The sequence below is a fragment of the Lissotriton vulgaris genome, chromosome 2_1, assembly GCF_964263255.1.
Source record: "Lissotriton vulgaris chromosome 2_1, aLisVul1.2, whole genome shotgun sequence".
Lineage (NCBI taxonomy): Eukaryota > Metazoa > Chordata > Amphibia > Caudata > Salamandridae > Lissotriton > Lissotriton vulgaris.
This window is the reverse complement of record NC_141687.1, coordinates 45888944-45906575: the sequence shown is the minus strand read 5'-3', so window position 1 is coordinate 45906575 and position 17632 is coordinate 45888944. Positions and strand designations below refer to the sequence as shown.

At 46.1% G+C, this 17632-nt stretch overlaps 1 protein-coding gene across 2 annotated transcripts in view; it reads right to left on the bottom strand.

Moving 5' to 3' along the window:
• The window catches only part of TTLL4 (tubulin tyrosine ligase like 4), a 400271-nt gene that overhangs the window by 248851 nt on the left and 133788 nt on the right, over window positions 1-17632 (bottom strand). For both annotated transcript variants that reach the window (XM_086954424.1, XM_086954426.1), the window contains 3 exons: window positions 13738-13848; window positions 3825-3901; window positions 1452-1646 (listed from right to left, as the gene is read on the bottom strand). In XM_086954424.1, coding sequence (XP_086810550.1) covers window positions 1452-1646; window positions 3825-3901; window positions 13738-13848 — 383 coding nt within the window. The remainder of the gene's footprint in view (window positions 1-1451; window positions 1647-3824; window positions 3902-13737; window positions 13849-17632) is intronic.

Below are 17632 nucleotides of genomic sequence, written 5' to 3'. Positions count from 1 at the left end.
ACATTTAAGCAGCATACTCTGGAGGTCTACAGCACAAACTCTGCATTGAAGCCTGCAGCTAGGACAAGCACAAACGACAAAAAAATAAAAAATAGAACTGCCAACGGGACAACTTGGTGCCAACTCAACCATATTTAGCCCTCAACCAGCACAGAAAGAATTATGTGAAGACTTAACAGGTAGAAAAAGTACAGGAGTAGGCAGTATGTGATGCATGGGCAATAGAACCACTAGCCCCACTGCATTTTCTTTATGATGCAAATCATTTTACACTTTATTGTCAAGCCCACCAGGAGCCATTGGGGAGCAGTCGGGTACGGTCTCGTGGATGTAGGTGCACTCCAGCACTCTTAAAAGCATGGTAGTGATTTTTCCGGGGAGGCTGGCACACTACACTGCATAAATCCATGGGTTGCTTCAGTAGAGCATGAGATTGCTCTACGGAGTGATTATTCCAAAGAATAGACAACTGAAAATGTGTTCCCCTGACAAGGACTCTAATTTGAGGGAAGACACTGGAATCATGTATGACTCCCCGGTTTCTGGCCTGCTGAGTGCAGGGCGGTCAATCGGACACCCATTCTGGTGGGCCATTCAAACGAAGATGAGTTAAGGCTGAGCCCGTCAAAAATGAAAACCTTCGCTCAGGCACAGATTTGATCTAAGCACTTGGAAAACACTCTGTTTCAACTAACATTTACCGTGTATCCAAAGCATACTTATTAATAGAATGTGTTTTGAGGAGGCCTGATTGAATGAAGCCTGCATTACAATGGAAATAAAATAAGCGTTTTTTCTAATTAATTTGTGTATAATGAAATGACAAAGCAAGAGTTGAGAATAGAAAATAATATGTCCGCAGAAAACTTGGAAACAGAATATCAAAACCACCATGAAAACAGACAGCTGTACTTTGGACTTCCAGTCCACTGAAACACCACATTTTGGGTGTTCATTTATATACGCCGTTTATTACAACTTCAATTGTGAGCCTATAAATGCATTTCAATGCTACATTTGATTTTAAACCGTGGGTGCTCAGCAAATATGGCAGTCCTAAAACCACAACTAAATGTGCTCCTTATGTACAACAAGTTAATCTGGGAGTGATCTAGAGATCCCATGTCTTCACTGAGCATGGTCTCCTTGAAGCTCAGAGATGCAGAAGGAGGTTTTCCTTTGCTTGTGCAATCTTTACTCACCAAGTGATTCTCCTTATGCTGGACACACAGGGTTTCTATGCATTTCAGAGGGGTAAGAGCGGTGCAGATGCCTAATGCGGGTGGCATACAATTCACCTAATCACAGATGTAAATAACTCCTAGTGCATGCTATGCATAACCACAACTAAGGCTTTAATTACACCTGTAGGCAGATTGTCAACAGCGTCCTAGCCAAACACCAGCATCAGGGAACGCAGCTACGGTCACAAACATCCCTTCAAAACTCACCGGCTTCACAATCCACTTCTGGCGGGTACCACTCTCCTCCCAAGCCTTTTTCAGTAGCTTGATGTCTATGGGTAGCACAAAGGACTGCGGGAAGAAGTTGAACTCTTTCCTCCCGAAGCGTGCCTGCATCTTGGAGAGGTTGCGCCACAGACGGTCCTTCCTTCCAATTTGAAAAGAGCCAGGAAAGTGGTTCAACTGAAATGAGAAAGAAAGTTATGAGACCGGTGCCCCCTTAGCAAAAAAGTGCACAGTAATCGGTCTTATGAATGGATTTGTGCTCTTGTCCAAGGTACTGAAAGATGATTAGTTTAAATCGTGATGTCCCAATCGACTAGGATGCGTAATTCCAGCACGGGCTATGTGTTCTTCTGCTGCCTTATCCAAAAATTCGCTGAGACAAATGAATCAATGTGTTTAACCCAGGAAAACGTAACAAAAAAGAATCCAAGAATAAGAATAAGAAATTACTAATTCTATTGTTTGAAGACTCATGTGAAGGTTAGACCTTACCACTACTGGATTAGAATTATGTTGTGCAGGCCCTTAGACAGCATTCTAAACCATGATAAACTGTACATATTGCCATTCACAATAAGAAAGTTATTTACATGACATTTACAGAAGCTCCTGCAATATCAAAGCTCATTTAAATGTGAAACCTCGCGCTTGGATAAATGATTAGAATACCAGTATTTCTTTCTATATTTTGACTGCATATTAAAACTGCTAGCAGCTTTTTTGTGCTATCAGTTTTACAATTTGCAGGAGACAGCTGTATAAGTCTGTGTTTTATGGTGTCGCTGCACCCCTCTCATTTCAGACATTTGGTCATCGGATGCAAAGTCTGGAGTGTCTAACTTGCACACTTGGCTGGTGCCCATTGTGCTCTCACTCATCCAACATGCTGACTGCTGGGCTCTTGCGATGCAAGAACTACTAAGTGCAACTGCTGCAGTGCAAATCCTTTGCTTACTCTCTCTGGCTGCTCTCGCCCAACCATGTGCCACCATTTATGTGGCAGATTACTAATCGCCTCGGAAACATTACTCGCCTCCTCAAACAGCATAGTTCACTAGGCTTCCTTCATTTCATGCCATTTAACAGATGTTTCCCACTCAAATAGGATTGTTGACTTCTGGCCCAAGATAGTAAACCTATGTGGGTACAACAAGTTGTGTTTCAGTTCTGCAAGTTACAGCCGGGCCAGATGGTATCAGGGATGTCGTCAAAGACCGGGTATGGATTTATAGAAAAGGTGTATGATAACCAAGAAATTTTAGCAAGGCCTTTTCCAGTGTTGTAATTTCTATTTTATTTGTACTATTTTTCAAGAGTGCAGATAGCAGAAGGCACTGCCTGTGAACATCATCTCGAGTGCATGCACGACTCTTGGGTCACACAAGTCTAAATTAACAAAATCCACTAAGCAATGAAAGTCACTGCATGACAAGAAAAAAAAAGGAAAACAAGATTTTATTCACCAATTGACTGAGGTGCTAGATTCGTGATCTGACGGTTTAATCTTCCACGGTAGTTCTGAGCCCGTATTACATTTGTTTTCACCGCAGTGCACTTTTTAACAGGTGCACTAGGCGCAAACAGGGGCAGTGCACCCTACTACAATGCATGAGCTGCCTCCATGGAAGCGGCAAACTGGCACCTGCAATGGGAGGTGTGCATTCAAGTAAAATACGGAGCAGCTGTTTCAAAGCTGCTCCATATTTCAAGGTGCACGCGGTATCCTGCCTGTACTTTGAAGAGGGGTTAGAGATACCGCCTAGACGGGGCCCCCTCGAGAGGGCTGCCCAGAAGGTGGGCATCAACAGCGTTTCACTTTTTTATGGCGGAGTGTTTGACTATGCACCCATAATACAGAGTGGGCTCAGAAGCAGGGATTCCTTCATGTGCATAGGGTATATGCCTCATTCAAATGAGGACCACCCTCTAAAGATAGCGCTGGTGCGACATGTGCGCCACAGCCATTGGTATTATAGGAGGGGAAACACAAGCGTCTGTGGCCCGTTCTGTAATACCATAGTGCACAGTGAGTGCAAAGAGTGAACGCACGATCCTGCTGTGTGTAATACAGCACTTGTCCTCAAATCACAGATGACGGCAATACGAATATGCAATTATCAAATTGTTGATAATGCCCTCTGCACGTTATCAGCCTCACCTGAAGACCAGCTTTGCTTGCATGAGTATTGTAGATCATCAACCTACCCAACAGGTGGCACTGGGCCTGGTACATTTTTATTGTATATTTAATGGTTAGAATGGCTATTTTGTGTATAGGAAATGCGATTATTCCCCTCACAAAGCAAACCTCTCCACCTTTTTAGTTTAAATGATTGTACAATTTGCACTAATTACCTTCTGATGGTCTAGAATGGTTTTAAAGACTGGTGACTTCATGTGGTGGCCCCAGCATCCAAGCCAGTCGTGGTTCTCTGAAAGAATAAACGAACAATAAATTATTAGAGATTTTATTATAGGTGGGCAGACCCACAATCTTTGCCCGAGCACAATTTGAACAAATATTGGAAAAGCCAATGGGTATGTGCTATATTGGGTGGGTATGTTCTTTGTTGTAATGTCTGTACAGGGTACTGAGTCTATTGTGGTGGTAGTGTGTGTTAAAGATGTGTCGTGGTAATTGAATTGTAAATCGGCATTGAATACTACAAGTGTACTTGGGTTCATATGAGCAGGAACACTTTATGACTTTTTTCCATACTAAAGTGTGTCAAAAATAAATGATGGAAAGTACTGACATGCACATGTTGATTTTTAAAAAGTTTTTTTTGTAAATCCAGTGAAGGCAATGTCTGAGGTATCCATCCATGTGCACCAGAGAGTTCCAACTTCCCTGATGTGCACAGCTCTACTGCAGGCAGTACTCTACCCTGCTAACGTCTATGGTCCGACCGGTCGCTGCTGCTCTGTTCTCAGTGAATCGAAGGGGAAAAGATGATGCCACAGGGGGAAGATGATTTTAAGTACAAGTCACTTTTAGGTAGGTGTGCCAAACAGAAAAATTCAAAGAAAAATCCAAACAAGAATACTCTTGGAATACAAGAGCGCATGGGCATATTGTTAATTCCAGACTGGTTGCCCACTGTGAGAAAAGGAAGAATGATTACAACATTTTGGTGCTATAATGCGGATGTTGGAGTCAATTTCTTTTCAGCTTGTGTGCCTGAACTACATGTACATTATGAAGCAGTAACAGATGATGTGTCGCATCTATGATCCAACTTGGACTTAAGTGACAAACAAAAGTATTGTGCCTTGCGTCAGCAGTTTGGCTTTGCCAGGAATCTGCTTTGCAGAGGCAAAAATGAGAAAGACAGGGCAAAGTAGAAAACTTTCCTAGCATATTGATGGGCAAAAACTGGACTCTTCGTAAAACTTTATGGACAAAATGAAAGAATTATGCAAAAGGCTGGTCCCTATTCTCTGTGCCTATACGGAAAAGAGTGGGTTCCCTTAAGTTTAATTAAACGTCTTCTAAAGTCTGGTATCCTTACCAAAAACAGAATACGAAAAGAGAATCTTGCAATGCAAACACCAGCCAAATATCTAAACTGGAAAAAGTCAACACAGTCCAGAGTAAACAAGCAGTTCGCTAATTTTTTTGCAACAATTCTCCAACTTGGGTAGCTTTATTAAATTTAAAAATATTACAATGTGGTCACACGTGCAGGATCTCAGAACACTTTTTTTGCAAAAGCGATACATTTTGACAACCATTACAAATGGCATACAAAGTAATACCTATCTATTTCTCCATTTACTAAACTAACACAGAAGCCCAGGAAAAGCCAGTAGGTTATGTTATGTTATGGCCGTACTTTTAGAGCGCACGGCTACCCCAAGGGGTGTCCCGGCGCTTTGGCAAAGATAACCTGAAACCTAAGAACACAGAGGCAGCAACACTACAGTCACAGTGATTACGCGGAAAAGAGCATGGTCTTCAGCTCTTTCCTGAAAGCTAGGAGACTCTTAGCTTTGCGGAGGGAGAGAGGGAGCTTGTTCCAAAGGCGAGCTGCCACATGCCTCCCATCCGAACTCGTTTGGCGATAGGCACCTCCATTTTAGCCAAATCGGCTGACCGCAACGTCCTCCGCGGCACATAGAAAGCGATACGCTTCCTGATATAATTAGGACCGACAGAGTGGAGGGCTTTGAAGGCCAGCGTAAGGATTTTAAATCTGATTCTTTTGGAAATAGGTAGCCAATGCAGCCTAGTTAGAAACAGTTGGGCGCTGGCTCTCCTTGGCAGGCCAAATATGGCTCTGGCCGCCGAATTTTGGACAATTTGCAGTCTAGCCAGGAGGTACTTGGGCAGACCAGCAAAAAGCGCATTAGCGTAATCTAACAGAGACCCTACTAGCGCCTGGACTACCGTCTTCCGATACTGTAGGGAAAGCAAAGGAAGAAACTTCCTCAGCATCTTAAGGATGCAGAAGCATTTCCCTGATATCCCCATAATATGGGGGCGGAAGGAGAGGTCATCATCAAATACCACTCCAAGATTTTTCACTTGGGAAGATGATTTCTCAGGGGGGAACATGTCCTGGGGCCACCAGGACTTCCAGCCGAGATCAGGGGCACAGCCAAAGAAAAGCAACTTATCCGAGTTGCATTTCAGGCTGTGCTGCTGAAACCACGCAAAGACTGCACTCAGACCGTCTTTGATCCTGTCGCCGTCAAAAGCCTCTCCTTTGCTGCATGTAAACAGGAGCTGGGTGTCATCAGCGTACGAGATGACCCGGGCCCCATAAGCCTCCGCTACCAACGCCAGAGGGGCCATATAGATGTTAAAAATGGTGGGGCTCAGAATGGACCCTTGAGGAAGCCCAACCTCTAGCGATGGCATTTCAGCGGAGCACGGTGGAGCCCAGATCACCTGTCGGCGGTCCGATAAAAAAAGGATTGAAACCAGTCCAACACCGTCTCCCGCAGTCCGATCTCCCTGAGTCTTAATAGGAGACCAGCATGAGGGACGGTGTTGAAAGCCGCCGACAAATCCAGCACGACTAACATAGCCTTGCCCCCTAGATCGAGCGTCTCCCTGATGGCGTCGGTCACCTCCACGAGGGCTGTCTCCGTGCTATAATTAATTATAGCACGGAAACCGGATTGAGAGTCATGGAGAATGTTGTTATTCTCAATAAAGGTGGTAAGTGTATACTGAACATGCTTCTCAACCACCTTCGCCAGAGCAGGGAGAAGGGAGATAGGTCTATAGTTAGTCAGCAGCAAAGGATCTAACAGAGGTTTTTTGATCAGCGGCAGAATGAGTGCGTGTTTCCATTCCCGAGGCACCACTCCGGAGCTCAAAGACAGATTGAGCAGGGGGTTCAACAAGCTGTTTACTGCCGATGCCACCCTGCCCAGGCACTTTGCTGGACAAGCATCCAGGGGTGAGCCAGATTGGAGCCGAGACAGTAGCTCCAGCGACGTTGCACAAGACAACTGCGGAAAGACCGATAGTGTTGGTCCAGGCTCTGCCTCTAAGGATGGTACTGGCCGGATGCTACCGAAGTCATCGGCAACCAAGGAAGAGTCCACGGAATGGTTTTAATTTTTGTGACAAAAAAGTCAGCAAGCTGCCTAATCCACTCTTCCATATGAGAGTGTGAGAGGGCACCTGCAGCAGGATCAACAAACTCTTTAACAATTCTAAAGAGTTCCCTACTCATGTTGTCCGCCCGATCTATCCTGTGCTCAAGATATTCCTTTTTAGCTTCGGAAATATGTTTATGGTACTGTTTTATGGCATCACGGTACTTTATTTTCTCCACTGGGTCGTATTTACGACGCCAGAGTCTTTCTGCCTTTTTACAATCTTGGCGCATTTTACGTAGTGTGGAGGTAAACCAAGGAGCAGAATCATGACAGGGAGCAGTTCTAGTTGACTTCACTGGGGCTAGCTCCTCAAATCTTGTTTGCAGCCATTTCTGAACCAAAGTCAGATCAGAATCTAAGTTCACTGTAAATTTGCATGGGTGTTGACAGAGCGCCTCCGATAGCATGTCTGCTGTCACTAAATGGAACGCTCTGGATTGACGAGTCACCTCCTTCTGTGTTCTTTGACTAGTCCTAGGTCTCTCCAGTAACACCTATTGGCTTTGCTAATGCTTTAGTGGGCTAGAACGCCAAAGCACATGCATGCGCATCTACTGCTGGCATCCTGAAATGGGATTCTTTGAAATATTGAAAATGCATTAAAAGAAGGGCACCGTGGATGAAGGTATATTCAAGGTAGCCAGCTTTGCATGCATTCGCAATATTTTAGTAAACCCACTTCAAAGACAGTCGTGGTGCATGTATGTACTTTTGCAACAACCATTTTAAAAAGAGTCTGTTAAAATAGGACAAACACATTCCTCGGTGCCCACTGCTAATGTACGCTTGTGGACAATGTTCTTGAAATAAGCGCAGGGATGCCCAAGGGTAACCAGGCGCTATACAAAATTCATTAATAATAATAATAATAATAATAATAATAAATAATCATAAAAAGATGGAAGCCCGAATATAGTGGGAGGAATGTGGCATTAAGAGGACATAAAGGTATAAGTATAAGGTAGAGAGTAATATTTAAAAAAACAACCATGAGGTGCTGTGAGAGGAAACCTAGGAGCCTGGGAGGTAACACGGAAAACAGGGGGAGAAGGGGAAGAGGAAGCTGGGCGAGAGAATGAAAATACATGCACTTCCATGGAGTGCCTAAAGTAAAAACATAGTTCCCTAAATAGAAGGCATGTTAGCTACTGAAGGAAACAAGTCAACCAATCCGAATACTGAGATCAATATGTTCTGGTTTCGGTGGGGATCCAGCGAAATGCTTTTTTGAGCATGCGAAGAATGTTGAAGCAAGATGATGAGACGGCGCTGACCTGTCTGGTCATCGAGAGGGAGGAGTCCAGGATGACGTCCAGGTTCCGTGCGTGGTCCGTCGGGATGGGTGCTTTTCCAAGGGCCTCTGGCCACCAGGAGTCATCCCAGGCGGAGGGGGAGGTACCTAAGATAAGGACTTCTGTTTTGTCTGAGTTCAGTTTCAGACGGCTATGCTTCATCCATTCGGCTACTTCTTTCATTCCTTCATGTAGGTTGGTTTTGGCGGTATTAGGGTCTTTGGTGAGTGAGAGGATCAGTTGAGTGTCGTCAGCGTAGGAGATGATGTTGAGGTTGTGTTGGCGTGCGATGGCCGCGAGGGGGCTCATGTATACGTTGAAGAGGGTGGGGCTGAGTGAGGATCCTTGTGGTACGCCGCAGGTAACTTCCGAGGCCTCTGACTTGAATGGTGGGAGGCGGGCTCTCTGGGTTCTTCCGGTGAGGAACGAGGTGATCCATTCCAGTGCTTTTCCTTGGATTCCGATGTTTCTGAGGCGCTGTAGAAGGGTGCTATGGCAGACTGTGTCGAAGGCTGCGGAAAGGTCAAGGAGGATGAGGGCGACTGTGTCTCCATTGTCCAGTAGAGTTCGAATGTCGTCTGTTGCTGCGATGAGGGCGGTCTCCGTGCTGTGTTTGGCTCGGAAGCCGGACTGTGAGGGGTCGAGGGATTTGTTGGTTTCGAGGAAGGCGGCGAGCTGGTTTTTGACAGCTTTCTCGATGACTTTGGCTGGGAATGGAAGGAGCGAGATGGGGCGGTAGTTTTTGAGTTCGGTGGGGTCAGCTGTGGGTTTTTTCAGAAGGGCGCTAAGTTTGGCGTGTTTCCAGCTTTCCGGGAAGGTGGCGGAGTTGAGGGAGCAGTTGATGACGTCTCGGAGGTGTGGTGCTATGATGGAATCTGCTTTGTTGAAGATGTGGTGAGGGCATGGGTCTGTGGGGGAACGTGAGTGGATGGAGTTCATCAGGTGGATGGTGTCCTCAGTGGAGATTGGGTTCCAGTCGTTAAGGATGTTCAAGGGGGGTGAAGGTACGGCACAAGGTTGGGTGGGTTGGTCTCCGGGTTGGTTGTCGAAGCTGTTGTGGATGTCTGAGATTTTGTTGTGGAAGAACGAAGCTAGGGAGTCGCAGAGGGCTTGAGAGGGGGTGATGTCGTTGGAGTTGGCTGAGGGGTTGGTAAATTCTTTGACGATGTTGAATAATTCCTTGCTGTTGTGGGCGTTGTTATCTAGTCGGTCTTTGAATGCGGCTTTTTTGGCAGATCGGATTAGTTGGTGGTATATGCGGGTGGCTTTTTTGAAGGAGTCTCTGGTGCTGGTGTTTGGGTCTTTTTTCCAGGCCTTCGAGGGAGCGACAGATTTTCTTCGATTTCTTAAGATCATCGTTGAACCAGGAGGCGTTTTTGCTGCCTAGTTTGATTTGACGTTTTTTTTCAACGGTGCTAGGATGTCAGCGCTGTTTGAAAGCCATTGGGTGAGGTTGATGGCTGCTTGGTCGGGGTTTAAGGAGTGAACAGGGGGGTTTTGAAGGAGCGATGAGGAGATCTGGTCGATGGTGATTTTGTTCCAGTTTCTTCGCAGAGAAGGTTGAGGACGGTTGTGAGTTGTGATCTTATTGTAGATAAAGTGAACGCAGCTGTGGTCCGTCCAATGGAGAGTTGTGGTGTGACTGAAGGAGACATGTTTGCTGGAGGTGAAGATAGGGTCAAGTGTGTGACCTGCGATGTGGGTGGGGGTAGTGACAAGTTGTTTGAGTCAGAGGTTGGCGAGATTGTCCAGAAGGGTGGTGGCGTTGCTGTCATTGCTCTTTTCCAGGGGAAAGTTGAGGTCTCCCAGTAGAATGTATTCCTCGGAGGGGAGGGCGTGTGGGGTGATGAAGTCAGTGATGTCGTCGCTGAATTGTGCACGGGATCCTGGAGGTCGGTAGAGGAGGGTGCCTCTGAGAGTGGTCTTGGGATCGGTGCGGATCTGGAAGTGAAGGTGTTCGGCGCTGGTGAGGATAACGTCTGAGCTGGTTGAGATGCGGATGGAGTTCTTATGGACGATAGCGATGCCTCCTCCTGTTTGGTCGGTGCGGTCCTTACGGATGATCTTGTATCCTTCCGGGATGGCAATGGTGATGTCTGGGGCTGATGAGGCGTTCATCCATGTTTCTGTTAGGAAGGCGACGTCGGGAGAAATGGTGTCTAGCAGGTTCCAGAGGTCGATGGCGTGTCTGTGGACTGAGCGGGTGTTGAGCAGGATGCATTGTAGGTGGTTGGAGTTAGATATCTGTTGTGTGTTCATGGATGAGGAGTTATACTTGGTGCCGTCGAACTTGCAGGAGAAGGGTCCGTGGGTGTGTCCAGGAGCGGCTTGGGCGCAGTTGGGGAGTCGACCGGGGTTTAGGGCTATGAGGGTGGTTGCGTCGTATGTAATGCGGGTGGGGTGGGTGGTACGAGGGCCAGGGGGACTGGCGCTGGGCGCGGTCCAGGCGTAGACGGGCGTAGACGGGCGTACCTTTGGCGCGGCCGTAGCGCTTGGACGCTGCGCGTGTGGACATCTGACATAAATGGAGAGTGGAGGGGGCGGAGCGTGGGAGGGGCAGCAGGGAGGCGGTAGTGTGGATGAGGGGCGGGCCAGGGGATACCAACAACAAAATGGAGGGTCAAAGGGAAAGCCAGACAGGGGCAGCAAATACACAAATGCGTCGAGTGAGCAGTTGAAAGAAACAAATGCACAGACACATGAAAAATGAGCACAACAACCTGAGCGAGGTCGCGCTAATTATGCCAATCAGTAACAGCGGCGCTATGCGTGAAAAGCGCTACAATGCTATGGGGCTCGGTAAAACAGTGCTGTAGTAAACACACAAATAACAATACCAAGAATGCGTTAGCACGGAGCGTTTCAGCTGCAAGTGAGGAAGAGCGTGGGGGAGCGACCGTTCTGAAGCAAGTCCAGGTGGTCACAGTTTGGCCGGGGGAGTGGAAGGCTCGGTAAACTTGGGTGGGAGGGGCAGCAGGGAGGCGGTAGTGTGGATGAGGGGCGGGCCAAGGGATACCAACAACAAAATGGAGGGTCAAAGGGAAAGCCAGACAGGGGCAGCAAATACACAAATGCGTCGAGTGAGCAGTTGAAAGAAACAAATGCACAGACACAAGAAAAATGAGCACAACAGCCTGAGCTAGGTCGCGCTAATTATGCCAATCAGTAACAGCGGCGCTATGCGTGAAAAGCGCTACAATGCTATGGGGCTCGGTAAAACAGTGCTGTAGTAAACACACAAGTAACGATACCAAGGATGCGTTAGCACGGAGCGTTTCAGCTGCAAGTGAGGAGGAGCGTGGGGGAGCGACCGTTCTGAAGCAAGTCCAGGTGGTCACAGTTTGGCCGGGGGAGTGGGAGGCTCGGTAAACGTGGGTGGGAGGGGCAGCAGGGAGGCAGTAGTGTGGATGAGGGGTGGGCCAGGGGATACCAACAACAAAATGGAGGGTCAAAGGGAAAGCCAGACAGGGGCAGCAAATACACAAATGCGTCGAGTGAGCAGTTGAAAGAAACAAATATGTATATATTTCGCTACTTGCCCCAAAACTAGAACTTTAGCTATTGAGTTTTTCATAACATCCAATTCTGTTGAACCAATCAATTTTGAAATACCATCTAGACCATAAATGCGCAAAGGTATTGGCAAGAGACAATCAAATTTGCAACATATGAAAGTAATAAATCCATTATGTTGTGGGCTAAGCTACGAAATTACAAGAGAGACACGGGTTCCTTATATATTTTAGCTTTAATTAATATTAACAAGGGAAATAGGCCAGTACGATTAACACTCATTCGCTTGGTTACCATTCTTTATGTATAAGGCAATATTACTCCGACAACAACCCGAAGAACGTGTGGGACATAGCTAAGTTACAATATCCTGCCAGCCTAGGGCAACACACGGGATGAGGGGGAGAAAGTTAATGGTGTGCCTGACTGCCATGCACTATAGACACATGTAGGACATGTGAGAGACAGAAAGGACAATCCTATGGAGGGAGAGTGCGATCAGTCATGGAGATTATGGTCCTGCAATAGGTCGAGATGGATCCTCCAACAGAAACTGTGGGACTGCTGCAGAAATTCTACTTATACTGATAACTGCTGTGTACGGCATTCACCATAATGCTGTTTTATTTGTTTTGCTGGAGTTGTATGATTAATAAAAGGCAATTAAAAAAAATTACTTAGACAATATTGATTAAATCCAAGTAGCATGGAGTTTTAAAATCTTTATCTAGGAAAAGAAACAACTGGTAACCTGACAAATTCAGAATTAGTTCTCCATATAAATGATCCTGAAGAGAAATGGCATGCTTCACTTAACAGCCTCTTTCTTAAGATAGTTTTTCCTTAGAGGGTCGACAACCCTTTTGAAGTTATCAATACTCACAACAGGCAGGCCCTCAACATTAATGAGGTCAATAATAAAATGCACTTTGAATAATATTTCAACGTAAAGTACAGGTCAGAGTTTGGTGCATCCTCCAGGGACAAAAATGATTTTATGGACTTGAACCTCAGAGGACAGGATGGTGATATGAAATGATAACCGCTCTCTGAAGCTCCTAGAATACGGACAGTCCTCCATGCTACACAGGCATCCAGACCACAACAACCCCCTTCTGCTTTCTGCTCAGTGAAAGAAAAGAACACTAAAGGAGAAGGCAATATAACATCTGCTCTTCTCATTGCTAAAATGGAAACCTGCTTTTAACCCCACAAAAAATCACTTACTGTACTTTAAAAACATGAGTTGCTCTTAGCCTCTCAAAGATCAGGGGAAAGTGTTTGACCTACTAAGTGCAAAAACGCATGGCATGAAGTACCACTGCTATTCTACAGGACACACAACCCACCCTACTCCTACTAGTATACATTCAATCTCTTCGGCTGGTCATAACAGTCAACACGGTGGTACTAACAGAAAAACACCAAAACTCTCTGTGCTTCAGTTATTTCTTTCTTTGACAAGAATGTGGACATTGGCAAGACATCTACCATGGCTAAAACGCATGACCTGGTAATCATGTCTGGTATATAGGTTAGTGTTATGGGCTGTGGTCTGAAGGCCCTAGCCTCATGAGGAATGTCTGAATTCTGAGAGCTGGAGAGAGTGGTTATGATGTCATATCGCCATCATGTCAGCCCTCGGAGGTTGAAGGCCTAACCTGCCAACTATGCTCGGAGTATAGTTTAGTGTGGAAGCGCAGTACATTGGTATTATCCAAGAAATGCACTTGGTCGCTCGTGTGGAGCGCTGAGAGAATTACTGAATGTGGGTGTTTGCTATTTGGGGACATTCAACTGCACAATAAATTGCCCTAGCAGAGGGCATCTGCAGAGTTGACACTTACTCTTCGTGATTCTGAAGTGCGATCTTGCTATGGCCTGCTTTACCACATTAGGGGTCACAGTGCTCATCCTCCATTTCAAAAGCTTTCGCTGTTCCCAAGGTAGTATTTCCACTGAAATGGAGAGTAAAAAAAAAAAAGTTATCACTGTAGCTCAAAGCATAAAATCTAAATGGTATTAAATCAGACATTTAAAAGAGGTTATTCTGCAACCATGCTACCATTATCCACCTGCCTGTCCGCAGTTTCTGCCCCGGCTGTCACGCAGATATCTAGCCAGAATACCAGGAAGTTAACACGCATCCTAAAGTCCCACTTTATCATGGCCAACTATTTAAAAAACTTCTAATTGCTGCCCATCCCCCTTCCGGCTTGTTTCATGCAATAATCTTCTAAAGAACGACTGCTCGGAATTCCAACAATTACCTCAAAGCATAACCCCGATGGAACTACTTTTGGAAGGAGGCAAACAAGACAAGACTATCTAGTACCAGGACAGAAACCCCAGATCATCTCATCATCCTCACAATAGTAAACTATTCTTGTGAGAAGGAGATCATTAGATAAATTCGATAAGCTTGTTGCTTGGGCTTGTGTTATGGACCTGAGCAGCTTTGCCGTGCTAAACAGAATGGGTACTTCTACATCTGAATTGAATTTGTGGTTTCTATCCATTAAAGCATGGCGAATGTTCATGATTGAGTAAGGAATGAAAATATTACTGTGTAAACATCTGTTCGCAGCGTATGTTGTAGATTCACATGCTTAAAATGCTCCTATCATGTAGTATTCGGGATGGACATTTGTAAGGTGTTTTGTTCTAACAAATCGCAGAAGGTGCGAGATATGGTGAAAACTCATTGTGCAGGAGTAGACACTCCATATTAGATATTCGCACAGTGGGTGAGTATGTATGGGGTGTAGTGACAAGCGTCATGTGTATGAAGAAATAGAAAAGATGATATCTGCAACAAACGTGCTTACGGGGAGGAAGGTAGACACAACACTACACATTAGGAAACATATGCTCACAGGGTAACCTTTTCCATTTGTAGCAGGAGTTGTTATAAGTATACATGCTTAGCATTGACTCCAGAAGTAGTTGGTAGCGTGCGGGTGATGCAGATGCTTGAAATAAGGTTCTTCATACCAACTGATCTAGCATGGCGTGACAGTGGAGCCCACTAGAAGGATTCTGCCTTTCATCTTCGGCTCCATCTGATATTTGAACGTGGTTCTCTAGCTTTGGCCCTATCTAGCTTGCTTCGTGGGAGTAGCGGTTCCCTCGCCACCTAGTTTAACAAACATCCCTGGTCTGTGTCCCTGTTCTATGTCCTGATGAAGACCCCAGTGCAAGGGATCAATTTCAGCCTGCCTTCATACTAGGGGTCGAAACGTCGACTGTTTTCTTGCTCCTCAGCTTCATCCCCACAATTATACTATTAATTATATTCATGAAGCATGGTAGTTTGTAGTAGCAATACTGGATTTTCTTCTTTGTTAATTGAAATCAGTACAAGAATCCTCGATTAATTGTAGCCTTTTTGGCTTTCTTTTTATGTCACTTTACCCTTTCCTACACTCACTCTGCACTTCCCCTTCCCCCTTTTTCAGGGCACTGTACGTATCATTGTATATGCTTTGTCTAAAATAGTTGCCTGAATAAGTGGCTTCTCTTCCAGGGGATCCTCATCAATAGTCATAAGCACTGAATATTCCCGCCCATGTGCGGGACCCCGGAAACAATATAAAAATATATATGTATAAAACACATATCTCGCTCCACATATATGTATGTACATATATCATTTTTCTCACATCAATGCAGCCCCAAAACTGAGGCTAAACAATGCAAACACATATACATGAACTGCAATTAGTAAGGAATCAAAAAACACATTAGGTCAAAAAACCCTTGAACTTTGTGTTTTAATGAGTCAAACCACTCATAAATCCTGAAAATTGCTTATAAATAGACATTGTTAGCCCTCAGGCTGCATTGCAAAACAAGATCATAGAAAATGAAACCATTTTTACAATAACTGGCACCGTGCCTTTAAGGCAGCCATGACTCCAGGCTTCCCATCATGCCTCAGGGGTGACAGTTAGGTCAGTTGTTCTTTCCGGCTCCTTCAGTCAGGACCCTGGTGAAACAGCTCCTTTTCTTTTTGACTTTGTCAAAAAATATTCAGCTTTTACTAGAATTTTTGACTTCACTCGACGTCTTTTAGACAGTGCTGCTTAAACAATTTTTGTAAAAAAAAAAAAGGTATTTTTCCTGTCAAAGATGCCTTCTCTCTGTAACAACTGTCCTTCATGTGGAAGGAAGAAGGCAAAGACTGACTCTCATTCAGTCTGTATCCTGTGCCTACCAGACTCTCATTCCTCTAAAACCTGTGAACACTGCCAGGTTTTATCTTCCAGGACTCTTAAAAATCGGGAGAGGATTAGAGCTTATGGGCTTTCTGAAAGAGTAAGATCTCCCAAGAAGCAGAAAAGTCGGAAGACGCGGTCGACGTCGAGAGAAGCCCCGACTGGTTTACATTCGACGTCGGGATCGGCGTTGGAGAAGCAGTCGACGGCGACGAAGAAGATGTCTTCAGCGTCTACATCGAAGGTACCGCCGCTTCAGTCAGCGTCGAGGGACAGGTCGCCGTCGAAGCGGAAGAGCTAGACGGCGAGCCGTATGACGTCGAAACAGCATCGTCATGCTGTGACGTCGAGGCATTCTCCGTCGACGTCGGTCCATCGACGTTCGACGTCGAGCCATCCTCCGTCGACGACTAGCCATGGTCGTTCGACGTCGAGGGAGCCTCTGTCGACACATCATCGGTCGACGTCGATGCAGCCAACGTCGACGCCTGGACGAGAGCGTTCGACGTCGGAGCGGCATTTGGAGTCGAGGCACGCCCAGTCGCCGTCAAATCAATGGCGATCGGCGTCGAAACAGCCTCCATCGACGTCGAGCAGACAGCCTTCAACGTCGAAGGACAGCCATCGCCACCCGAGGTCGACGTTAGAGAAATCACGGTCGACGTCGAGGGAGCGCCTTCCTGCTCGGCGTCGATACAACCACCGTCGATAGATCAACAAAGATCCAGGGAGAGAAGTTCTTCGCAGACAAAGAACATTACTCCTGCAAAATCAAAGGAGGTGGTTCGGGACAAGGAAAGTGACTTGTTGGACCAGACTCATGCCCTAGAGCCACAGTTGGGTTCTCCAGGTTCAGCATCGGCTGCGGAGGTGGAACAATCTCCAGTGCAGGATCCCCCTGCCAAGAGACGGAGAATCGCAGAAGAAAGATCTCGCTCGAGGTCTTCCTCTGGATCTCTGGTGAGTCTTTCCTCATCTTCCTCATCATCTCGGAGTGGCAGATCCTCGGATGGACGGAGCGGCGCATCTAATAGGGGGAGGTCCGAATCCCCTGCAAGATCGCAACAGGATCGAACGGATCGACCTCAACGGTCACGTACACCTGCGAAGGATCCCGTCCACAAGTCTCCTTCTGTTCATCTTTCCCCAAGGTGGAATAGACCTCTTCACCACTGGGCAAAGGACAAGGAGACGGCAGATCGCCTAAAGAGATAGAGACCAACCTCTTCCCCGCAGAGAACGGTCTCGTTCTAAACACTCAAGTAAGAGACATTCTCGTCACAGAGAGCGATCTCGATCCAAGACGCGTTCTAGCAGAAGATCTAGGTCCAAGAGGACACGTAGTTCTTCAAGTTTGTCGAGAACGCGATCTCACAGGGAGTACTCCCCGACTCTTACAAACAGTCCACGCTCAAGAGTGTCTCCAACTGAGGATATTTTCACGTTCCAAGATATCTTGGGCAGGGGAGCCCTGAAACTGGGAGTACCGATGACAGCTCCACAAGTCAAGACAACTGTCATATTC